The 12,522-nt window shown below is 37.1% G+C and overlaps 1 protein-coding gene across 1 annotated transcript; it reads left to right on the forward strand.

The window, feature by feature from the left end:
- Positions 1-7,933: 7,933 nt before the first annotated feature.
- LOC102869274 (olfactory receptor 6C2-like) lies at positions 7,934-8,869 on the forward strand. The gene has a single exon (XM_006884016.1). The coding sequence runs from the start codon at positions 7,934-7,936 to the stop codon at positions 8,867-8,869; it is 936 nt and encodes a 311-aa protein (XP_006884078.1).
- The last annotated feature ends 3,653 nt before the right edge of the window (positions 8,870-12,522 follow it).

A 12,522-nucleotide genomic window follows, 5' to 3' on the forward strand; every position in this document is an offset into this window, starting at 1 on the left:
TTACAAAAGGAGAAAATGATTCCTATATTCATTTAACAAATGCAGGTATTCTAGAATAAAAGGACAAAAGTAATTGTGCTCTTCACTAAATTTGTAATTTATACACATGACCTATATTGGATGTTGTTGTGGAATCTAAAGTCCTCTGAGGACCCTGTCCCCATAGCCACACACTTTATATTTTATCCAAATGTTCATTAGCCAAATTCATAATAACTTTAGGACCATGGTCACTAAGGACTCTTGTTTATACCCTTGGTTCCAGGTTTGACAAATAAAATAAATACAAATCTTATTATGATGGGAAAAAATGCATACTTCATTTCAACATTTAGGTAGTGTCTCTTTGAAAACAGATTTTTTAAAAATTCCTTCAGTCTTTAAACAGCAGTATGTTTTGTAAATCAGACAAATAAATTGATAAAAAGACTTGATCATATGTTAAAAATGAAAATATCAACAAACTCAATACTATGGCAGGAAAGACTAGGAAGAGAGTACATGTCCATGAATATACACACACCCATAAGACTCTGCAAATATGTTCTTCATCTTTCCAATCTTCAACAAAACCAGGAAGAATTGAATGAAACCTCTGTGGATTATGCAAAGAGTGAGTACCTGTTTAGGAATACCTTTATTTTTTGGTAACTTTTGATAAATTTAGATGATGACTCTATCTAAGAAAACATTTAGGTCTGGTTTAGCAAATACAGGAAAATAAGAATAAAAGTTTACAGTTCACTTTCAGATGAAATAAGTTTTGGAAGTTTAACAAAACTGGAAAGTGAGGGAGAGGGAGTAAAAATTTTTTACATTCGTTTTTCAGTAAAAATATTTTATCCTTAAATCATTAACATGTTTTCCATATTATAACAGGTTCCCTCACTTAATGTTCTACCAGTTACTTGTAAACCTTATTGTTGTTATGTGCCCTGGTGTCATCTGTGACTCATAACAACTCTATGTACAACAACTCTGAACCCTACTCTATCTTGAGCAAATTTTATTCTCTCATACCTACTCCCATTATCCCAGTCACTGAGTCAATTCATCTCATCCTGGGTCTTCCTTTTCTTGAACTGTTTCACCATTCTTCCAAGCATGATGTCCGTTTCCAAGAACTGGTCCCTCCAGGCAACATGCCCTAAGAATGTGAGATGGAACTTCAAAATCCTTGCCTCCAATGAACAGACTGGTTTCATCCTCTCTAGGGTAGATCTCTTTACTCACTTAGCAATTCATAGTCTATTCAAAACTTTTCTCCAGCACAACCATTCAAAGGAGTCAATTTTTCTTCTTTCATCATAAGTCAATGTCCAGCTTTCTGATGCATAGCAAGTGATTACGAAGACCATGGCTTAGATCAGGTGCACCGTGGTCTCCAGATATTGTTGCTCTTCAGTACTCTGGATAGGTACCTGAGAGCAGATTTTCCAAATGCAATTAATCATTTGATTTCTTGGCTGCTGGTACCAGGAGTTTTGATTGGGGCCAAGCCAGTTGAAACTATTAACAATCTCACCCTCTCCACCAGCAATTTTTATGTTGTCAGTTTGCCCAGTGATGAGAATCTTTGTTTTCTTGATGTTGAGCTTCGATTCATATTGAAGAGTCATAGATCTTGGCCTTCTGTAGCAAATGCCTCAGTGGCCAAATAAAAAGATAAAACAAAACCAAGGAAATTACCTATACATAATAAAATTTTTAATATTCACTCATTTGAACTTAATAAAAAGGTGAAAGTTTGTGACTTGGAACTGATTGAAGATATTCCTAAGACTACATTTATGTATAAGCAAAAGTGAATCACCTAAAAAAAAAAAAGTAAAGAAATTTTACAATAGACTTATATTAAACATTATCTAATAATTAATTAGACTCTCTGAACTCTTTAAATATTCAATTCCTTGAATACAAATAAATAAAATCAGTCAGGCACAGAACAGCATCAAACTAGTTTTAGCATGTTAAAATTAAGACATGGCTCAAATTTACTAGATATTTCTATATTATGGAAAAAAAGAAGTAAATGGACTGTAAATGTAATCCTTTATGCACATTAACTTTATCCTTTTCCATTATTTTTTTTCATTACTTTAATCTATTGATTGTTGTTGTTTTTTGCTGCTGAGTCTATTCTGACTCATAGCTACCCTATAAGGGCCATAGTGACAATGGCTTTGAACCTTGGTGTGTCCAGAGCCAGTCTCACCATCTCTGACATACTTGAGTGTATTGCAATCGTCTCTGTGTCAATTCATCTCATCCAGGGTCTTCCTGTCCTGAGTTGACCCTGTACCCTTACAAGCATGATGTTCTTCTCGAAGGACTGATCCCACTAAAAACACACCCAAAACACGTGAGACAGAGCTTCAAACCCTTGCCTCCAAGGAGCAAGCTGGTTTCAACTTCTCCTGGAGACCTGTTTGATCTCTTGCAATCTGTGGTATGGTCAATACTCTTTGCAGCATTGCAACTCAAAGATATCAGTTCTTTGAGTCTTCTGTCATCTTCCATCATTATCCAGCTCTCAGATGTTAGCAAACATTTGAGAAAACCACTTCTTGCATCAAGTGTCCCTTAGTCTCTCGACTGATATTGTTCCTCTTTAGCACTGTGGAGAGGTCTTTGACAACAGATATTTCCCAGTGCAATTCATCTTTTGATTTCCTGACTCCTGATGCAAGGGTGTTGATTGATAATAAGTTAATCTATTATCACCTTGGTGATCCTTACAGTCTTTGGAAGTCACAGAAATTATGTATGTCTTATTACTTCTGTGTTTTTTACAGTCATTGTAACTCTAGAAGCTCTTCCTTAAGAGCTACATTTGGTCAATCCTCCCTCTTTATAATAGAGAACACAATTTCTCAGAAATTTACTTTGGAGAATGAGCATATAGTAGGTAGAGACCACTTCCTCACCACAGAAAAAGGGAGATTAGATATAGATAGAGATAGAGATAGAGAGAGATAGAGACAGAGACAGAGATAGAGATAGAGATAGATAGATAGAGATAGAGATAGAGAGAGCTAGATTAGATATAGATTATATAGAGATAGAGAGATAGATACAGATATAGATGGGATAAAGATAGAGATATAGAGATGGATAGATAGGTAGAGAATATATATAGAAGAGTGTATATGTATATGTATATGTATATATATATATATAGAAAGAGAGAGAGAGAAAGCGAGAGAGAGAAACCAAGTAAATCATCCAGATAATTCAGTCAATTAGGTTTCTTATAAGGATTTTTTTCTCATCATATTGAACTTGAACAAGATTTAGAAAACATTAAATGTCAGCATAATGTATGATATTGACTGAGCAATTACACAGAGCAGTTATTGTTCCAAAAACAGAATTAAAGAGACCTTAATCTTTGATTCTTATAGTGATCTTGTAGGATAGATTCAAACTGCCTCAGAGAATTCCAGATTTTCCCAGGCTTACCATTTACACAATCAGATTTTAAAAACTTTTTCCTGATAATTTGCTGGTGGATTCCACTTCTGGACTTTTAGACATTTGTCAGTCTCTTCTACCTTTGTATTCTAAACGCTCTTTTCTATAAAAATTAAAACCAACAAATAATAAATGAGAGCTCTACTCTGTCACATGGGCTTGCAATAAGTTTAAACACTTTGATAACATACAACAACAACAATACAATTTTTCTTTAAATATGACAAGTGCATTGCAGAGGATTTGAGTATAAACATAACTAGTTAGCACAGAGAAATCAGTTACTGGTTTTGGGTGACATTTAGTTTGGTTTTGGGGTTTGTCTATAGGGGTTTTTCTGTCATGCAAGTCGTATCTATTCACTACAGAAGTCTAAAAAATCTCAATGTCATGAAGTTAAATAGGGAAAGAAAATACTTTAAAGAGATTCACAGATAAACAGAAACCACAAGTATGAAAGTCAGGTAAGCACTGTGTCTAAGGAACAGTGAGACTGAAAGAGAGGTTAGTAGCACCAAATAAAATGGAACACAAAGTGAAAATGGCTTCATGTACTTAGCTATAAAGATATCCTCTAAATACCATACCCAGAATAATCTGAGTGGAGTAGTATGTTCAGACACCATATCATACACAGTTGAGTAACCTAAAAATCATTAATTACAGGGAAAAAATTGAAGCAAATACAAAATGAAGTTGGTGACTATTTAATACTTATGAAAAGTGATTGCAACTTAAGTGACTTAAAAATCAGGAAAATATATTGGTCTCAGGAACAAATTATATTGTTCAATAATTTCCACACTCTGTTAGATTACCTTCCTTGAAAGTGGTAAGCAATATATATTTCTTCCAGTTAGTTGGCTAGACAGTTGTCTTTCAAGTTTCCTGGCATAGACTTTGAGCACATCCAACCAGGGCTGCACCTGCTAGTTAAAACAGGTCGATTGATATCTCATCAAATTCCTGGGGACTTCTTTTTTACCAAAGCCTTCTGTGCAGCTTGAATATCTTTCCTCCATAACAATTTTGTTCATGCATTATTTACCGAAAATTTACAGTGTCAATAAGTTCTTTTTGATATAGTGATTCTACTAGTTCTGTCATCTTCTTTTTTTATTTTTATTTTTTTTTATTCGATTATTATTGTTCCATGCCATCAAGTCACCTGTAACTCATGTCTCTGACAGCGGACTTTCCCAATGCAATTGGTCTTTTAATTTCCTGGCTGCTGGTGCCAAGAGTGTTGATTGTGGATTCAAGCAAACTAATGCTGTTTACAATCTCAGTCTCTTTACTATCCATCAAGATGCTGCCAATGGGCCCAGTGGCGAGAATACTTGTTTTCTTGATGTTGAGCCTCAGTCATATTGAAGGGTGCAGTCAAGTGCTTCAGCTCTCGACAGTTTCAGCAAGGAAGGTTTTGTCATCTGCATAACGCAGATTGTTGATGAGTCTTCCTCCAATCCTGATGCCACAATTCTCCTCATAGAGCCCAGCTTCATGAATAATCTGTTCTGCATATAGATTTAAAAGGTGTGGAGATATGACACATCCCTGGTATATACATTTCCCAGTTTGGAATCATGCAGTGTTTCCTTTCTTTGTTCTGAGGACTGCCTCCTGGTCTAAGATTAGCTTTCACAGAAGCATGATCAAGTGTTCTGGAATTCCCGTTCTTCTTAGAGTTAGCCACAGGTTTTTGTGATCCACTCAATAAAATGTTGTTACATATTCATAAAACACAGACAATCCTCTAGTATTCCCTGCTTTCAGCCAAGATCCATCTAACATTAATTATAATGTTCCCTTGTACCACAGCCTTTTCTAAACCTCTCCTGCACTTCTGGCAGTCCTCTGTTGATGTGCTCTTATAGTCATTTTTGGATAATTTTCAGCAAAATCTTACTTGTTGTTGTTATGTGCCATCAAGTTGTTTGCAACTCATAGCGACCCTATGTACAAGAGCCCTAAACCCTGCTCTATCCTGTGCCAACACACCTACTGTCACTATCCCAATCATGGAGTTTATCCAACTCATCGAGGGTCTTCCTCTCCTGCACTGTCCCTCCACTCTCGCAAACATGCTGTCCTTCTCCAAGAACTGGTCCCTCCTTGCAAGATGTTCAAAGTATGTCAGACAAAGCTTCAGAGTCCTTGACTGCAAGGAACATCCCGGCTTCACCCTCTCCAGGACAAACCTGTTTGCTCTCCTAGCAGTTCATGATATATTTAACACTCTTATCCAGCACCACAGCTCAAAGGCATCAATTTACTTCCTATCATCCCTAGTCACTGCCCAGCTCTCCAATGTATAGCACATAATTGAGAGGACTATATCCCAGATCAGGTGCGCCTTAGTCTCCAGCCTGACATCGTTGTTCTTCAGTACTCTGGAGAAGTCCCGGACAGCTGACTTTCCCATTCTAATTTGTCTCTTGATTTCCTGGCTCCTGGTACCAAGAGTGTTGACTGTGGAGCCAAGCAAACTAAAACTGTTAACTCTCTCAGTCTCTTCGCCATTCAAACTGATGCTTGGAACTACAAAGCAAGATACTTTAATGAAATGTGCAGAGAGCTGGAGTCAGAAAATCAAAAGGGCTAGACTCGCTCAGTGTTTCTTAAGCTGAAGGAGTTGAAGAACAAATTCAAGCCACAAGTGGCAATACTTAAGGATGCTTTGGGTAGAGTGTTAAATGATTCAAGAAATATTAAAAGAAGATGGAAGGAGTATACAGTCACTATTCCAGAAGGAATTGGCTGACACAGAAGAATTTCATGAAACAACGTATGAGCAAGAGCCTATGGTGATGAAGGAGAAAGTTCAAGTTTCTCTGAAAGAACTGTCAAAAATCAAGGCTCCAGGAATTGACTGCAATACCAATGGGCATATTTCAACAAACAAATGCTGCCCTGAATGTGCTAAGTTGTGTCAAAAATCTGGAGAACAACCAGCAGGCCAACTGACTAGAAGAGATAGATATTTGTTCTCATTCCAAAGAAATGTGACCTGATAGAGTGCAGAAATTATCAAACAATATAATTAATATCACATGCTAGGAAGATTCTGCTGAAAATTATCCAAAAATGACTGGAGCAACACATCAACAGAGAACTGCCAGATGTGCAGTCTGGGTTTAAAAGAGGTTGTGGAACTAGGGATACTATAGCTAATGTTAGATGGATCTTGGCAGAAAGCAGAGAGTATAAGAGGATGTCTATCTGTGCTTCATTGACTATACAAAGGCTTTTGACTGTGGGGATCACAACAAACTGTGGCCGACTCTGAGAAGAAAGGGAATCCCAGAACATTTGTTACAATCACTCTCAGTCATCTGTGTTAAGGGTCTTTTTCACTTCCTCTGACACTCCACTTTTCCAAACATGATGTCTTTTTTGAAGAACTGGCCCTTTTTAGAGACATGCCCAAGGTTTGTGAGATGAAGTTTTGCCATCCTTGTCTCTAAGGAATGCCTTGTTTATACATTCTCCAAGACACATTTGTTGGTTCTTTTGACAGTCCATTCAATATTCTGTACTCTTCTCCAACACCACAACTTAAAGTCACATCTCCTTCTGTCATCTTTTCGCAGGCTGATCCTTGGAGGCAAGGACTCTGAAGCTCCATATGGCATACTTTGGGCATGTTGTAAGGAGAGACAAGTCCTCAGAGAGAGATAGTATACTTGGTAGGGTGGAGGGGCAGTGCAAGAGAGGAAGACCCTGGATGAGATGAATTGACCCAGTAACTGGAATAGAGTGTGGTGGAGATGACGAGGAGACTCAAGATAGAGTGGGGTTCAGAGCTGTTGTACATAGGGTTGCTAAGAGTCACAAGTGACTCAACAGCAATTAACAACAACCACAACAATATCCTTATGCAGTGTCTAACTTTTAGATGCGTAACAAGTAATTAAAAAGATCTCGGTTCAAATCAGATACACCTTATTCTTCAAAATGATAGCAAATTATCCCAAGGAAATATATCTTTTGATTGCTTAACTGCTAGTAATTATAGTATTTGTAGGTCCAAATAAGGTGACGTCATTAACAACTTCAAACTTTTCCACATCTATTATAATTTACCTATTGGACCAGAGTTTAGAATTTCTGTGTTGTTGATGTTGAGATGTAATATATATTGTACGCTATAGTCTTCGATTATTTGGAGTAACATCTCACTTTCAGCAACCAAGATTGGATCAACTGCATAACTCATGTTATTGACAAGGCTTTCATTGATCCTGAAGTCAGATGATTCTTTATAATTGACTAAGAAAGTCTCAAAATAAAAATATACAAATAAAAAACATGTTTATTATCACCTCAAGCAAATTTATGTAAGATAGATTATATCTAGGTTTTCTAGTAAAAATTGAAGGTAAAAGTCATCCCTATCTTTGTCACTTATATGTCTCATATTTTCACATGCAGATATGTAAGAAGTCAGGAAGCAGAGATGAAGAACTATACAACCTTTACAACATTTATTCTTCTGGGACTGACAGAAGACACTCGGTTGCAAATTTTGATTTTTATATTTCTACTGATCACATACATATTGAGTTTAATTGGAAACCTAACTATCATCTGTCTAACATTAATGGATTCCCACTTAAAGACACCCATGTACTTTTTTCTCCAAAATTTCTCCTTATTAGAAATATTGTTCACCTCTTCCTGCATTCCTAGATTCCTATACAGTATATCAACAGGTGATAGAACCATTACCTTTAATGCTTGCATAAGCCAAATGTTTTTTACAGACTTATTTATAGTAACAGAATTTTTCTTGCTGGCCACCATGTCCTATGACCGCTATGTAGCCATCTGCAAACCCCTACATTATGTGACGATCATGAACCAGAGGGTCTGCAAAAGGTTTCTCCTAGGTTGCTGGATGACTACTTTGTTGATCATATCACCACCCATTATCCTGGAACTGAATCTGGAATACTGTGATTCTGTCATTGATCACTTTGTTTGTGATGCTAATCCGATTCTAAAAATATCATGCACAGATACACGGTTCATAGAGCAGATGATTATTGTCTGCTGTGTGATAATCTTTATCATGACTCTTATGTGTGTGGTTTTATCTTACATATATATCATTAAAAGAATCCTCAGATTCCCATCTGCTCAACAGAGGAAAAAGGCCTTTTCTACATGTTCCTCCCATTTTATTGTGGTTTCTATTACCTATGGCAGTTGCATCTTTGTCTACATCAAACCTTCAGCAAAAAATGAAATGTCCATTAATAAGGGGGTGACAATACTAATTACTTCCATCTCTCCTATGCTAAACCCGTTTATTTATACTCTAAGGAACAAACAAGTAATACAAGCCTTTAATGATTTCGTTAAAAGAATTACATTATTTACAAAGCATTAGAAGACTAAGGACAGCAGAAACATTATACATATTTTTCTAGATTTCCATTCTATTTTGTCTCTTCCTTATCTGGATAAGACTTTGTATTTGGTGAAAAATGTGATCAGCTCCTTTTAATGTATTCATTATAAACAAACTTTTTGAAGCAGTACTCAGTCTTCCTTGATTCCAAAATTAACACCTATCCTACTAGTGTTCAGGAAATAAACTGGAAAAATCTGCAGTTAGTGCCCTCTCTAAATTATTGAGGATTAATTATGTCAGTATGAGGACTAAGGTGCCTCTGATTCAGGCCATAGTCTTTCCAATTACTTGCTATGCATCTGAGAGCTGGAAAATGAATTAGGAGTACAGAAAAAAACTTCATGTCTTTGAGTTGTGGTGTTGGAGAAGAGCTCTGTTCATCTCATGGAGGCCAAGAGAATAAACAGGTATGTCTTGGAGAAGATGCAGCTGGAGTGCTCTCTGGCAGCAAGAATGATGAGGCTTCATCTCACATACTTTGGACATGTAGCTAGGAGGGTCAATTACTTGAAGAAGGACATAATAGTATGAAGGGTGAAGGTTCAGTGAAGGAAAGGAAGACCCTCAACCAGGTGATCTGACACGGTGATTGCTGCAATAGGGTCTTGTGCATCAGTATGTATGAGGATGGCATAGCACAGAGTTCAAATCTTTTGTTCATAGGGCTGCTAAGAGTCATACTCGACTTGAGAGCACATATAAACAACAACAAAACAATGACTTCATACTCAATTTTGCATTATTAATGTTGAAGATTGTAAGATATGACAGAAAATGACACTGTAATAGTACACATCATTACTGGGAAAAAAACCCCACATTCTCTCAAAATAACAGAGAAATTAGAATAATATTGAAAATCAGCATCATTTATAAGCACTAACGAAGGCAATATTAATATTATTCTTGGCATACTAAAAACAGAGAACAAGACTAAAATTTAGGATTCTCCAAAACGTTTGTGAATGGAAAGGCTCTAATATTTTAAGAAATTATGTATCTAATGAACTATCTCAAACTTTAATGGAAGAAGTAAAAACGTCTGCTCCCAAAATACTGTATTGATTTAGAAGAAAATAGAAACACAATGAAATAATACACAAGACATAATGAATTCACTAAAATTAAAAGCAAAACCAGTAAAGCATAATATGGTATCAAGTCCAAAGGGCTACTTAGTAATAGTGGTATGTACACAAACAGCAAGACAAATATAGAGGATATGAAAGCTAGATGTTGTTGTTCGTTGTTAAGTGCCGTCGAGTAGTAAATGACTCATACTGTCCCTATGAATAAAAGACCTGAACACTTGTATAACTTTCGTCATTTCTCCAAGTTCATAGAGTTTCTGGAGGCAAGCTATTTCAGAAATGGATGCCACTCCTGCTTTCAAGCATGTTTTAATCGGGGAGCTCCACCAAACACTGTCCACCATCAGTAACCATTATCACATTTGACACATCAGTGTCACAGTGTTTAGCATCACAGCAGCCGTGGGTTACCTCTGTACAGCAAATGGACAGACCAGTGCTATAGCTTTGAAGAATGTTTGACCAAAACCTGCAGATTAAAATCACCCACCTTTGGCTTGGTAAGATCACTTTATATCCATTAGGCCAACAAAGCTCTCCCTTTGTTGTTGTTGTTATTGTTGTTGTTGTTGTTGTTGTTGTTGTTAAGTGCCATGGAGTTGTAGATTACTCATAGCGACCCTATCTATGCATGAAAGACCTGAACACGTGTATAACTTTCATCGTTTCTCCAAGTTAATAGTATTTCCAGAGAGAAACCATTTCAGAAGTGGATGCCACTCTTTCTTCCAAGCAAAACATTATTAATAGAATTTATCTATAGAAAATAATTTGTTCATTTAAAATACAAATTTAGTCATTTCAGAACACTTGATCATGCTAATGAGAAATCTATACTTGGACCAAGAGGCAGTCATCAGAACTGAGCAAGGAAACACTGCATGGTTCAAAATTGGGAAGGGTATATGCCTGGGATGTGTCCTGTCTCCATACCTTTTCAACCTGCATGCAGAACAGATTATCTGGGAGGCTAGGCTCTATGAGGCGAAATGTGGTATCAGGATTGGTGGAAGATTCATCAACAATCTGCATTATGCAGATGACACAACCCTCCCTGCTTGCTGAAACTGAGGAGGACCTGAAGTGCTTGCTGCAGAGGGTCAAGGACTGCAGCCTCCAATATGGATTGAGGCTCAATGTCAAGAAGACAAAGATTCTTACCGCTGGACCAATTGACAGTATCAGGATGGATGGTGAAGAGATTGAGATTTTTCATAGCTTTAGTTTGCTTGGCTCCACAGTTAACAGTCTCGGCATCAGTAGCCAGGAAATTAAATGACGTATTGCCATGGGAAAGTCTGCTGTTATGGACCTCTCCAAAGTACTGAAGAGCAATGGTGTCTCTCTGGAGACTAAGGTGCATCTGATACAGGCCATGGTCTTTGCTATCACTTGTTATGCATCAGAGTTGGACACTGACTTAGGAGGATAGAAGGAGAATTGATGCCTTTGAGCTGTGGTGGTGGAGAAGAGTATTGAATGTACCATGGACTGCTAGGAAAACAAACAGACTCATCCTGGAAAGGGATAAACTGGGCCGCTCTCTGGAGGCAAGGATTCTTCTAAGGCTCCGTCTAACATACTTTGGACATGTTGTAAGGAGGGACCGGTCCTTGGAGAGGGACATCATGCTTGGTACGGTGGAGGGACAGTGCAGGAAGGGAAGGCCCTCTATGAGGTGGATTGATTCAGTGACTGGGGTAATCAGGATGAGCGCAATTGGCACAGGACAAAGCACAGTTTAGGGCTGTTGTACACAGGGTCGCTATGAGTTGCAAGTGACTCAATGGCACATAACAACAACAGGACTTAAAAATACCCTTTAAAAGAAAAAAAATCTAGATTTAGATATCTCTTCATTTCTCCACTATTTTCTACTTTTATGGCTCAATATGTTAAACTCCCACTGATCTTCTCTTTATTTGGCCACTGGTAATACCATGAGCAGAAAGATTCCTATAATTTTCCAACTGTCTAATTCCAACTGCACACTCAATTCTCCGTTTGACTGAAATTCATACCAGGAAATTTCTTCAGAACTCATTCTTATATACCACCTAGTCCACCAGCAAGACTGGATTGGGTTTACTCTGCCACATACTCCTGTTATAAACTAATCATTCTTGGTGATAACTTTTACCACTTATATGTCTTGTTTATATGTTCTTATTCTACTCTAGATACTAAATGACACAAATAAGTTTTACCACACATGCCAGTTTCCAGCTTGCATTATTCTTACTTACTATTCAAATATTGACTCTACCATATCCCCTACCTCTTACACCATTGTGATTTGACACTTTTGACAGTGAAAATTAAATTTATTGTTTAAATATTAAAAAATCCTTATTAATATATGTCATGGTCTAGAAGGGGTCGTGGTACTAGGGATACTGTAACTAATGTTAGATGGATTTTAGCTGAAAGCAGGGAATACCAGAAGAATGTCTATCTGTGTTTCATTGATTATGCAAAGGCGTTTGACTGTGTGGAACATAACAAACTGTGGCTGACTCTGAGAAAAATGGGAATTCC

The sequence above is a fragment of the Elephantulus edwardii genome, unplaced genomic scaffold, assembly GCF_000299155.1.
Source record: "Elephantulus edwardii isolate Elephantulus edwardi_28Jun2011 unplaced genomic scaffold, EleEdw1.0 scaffold00030, whole genome shotgun sequence".
In the NCBI taxonomy this organism is placed as follows: Eukaryota; Metazoa; Chordata; class Mammalia; order Macroscelidea; family Macroscelididae; genus Elephantulus; species Elephantulus edwardii.

Bases quoted from the DNA above. Each gene is read 5' to 3' on its own strand.
- LOC102869274 (XM_006884016.1), top strand. From the start codon at position 7,934: ATGAAGAACTATACAACCTTTACAACATTTATTCTTCTGGGACTGACA.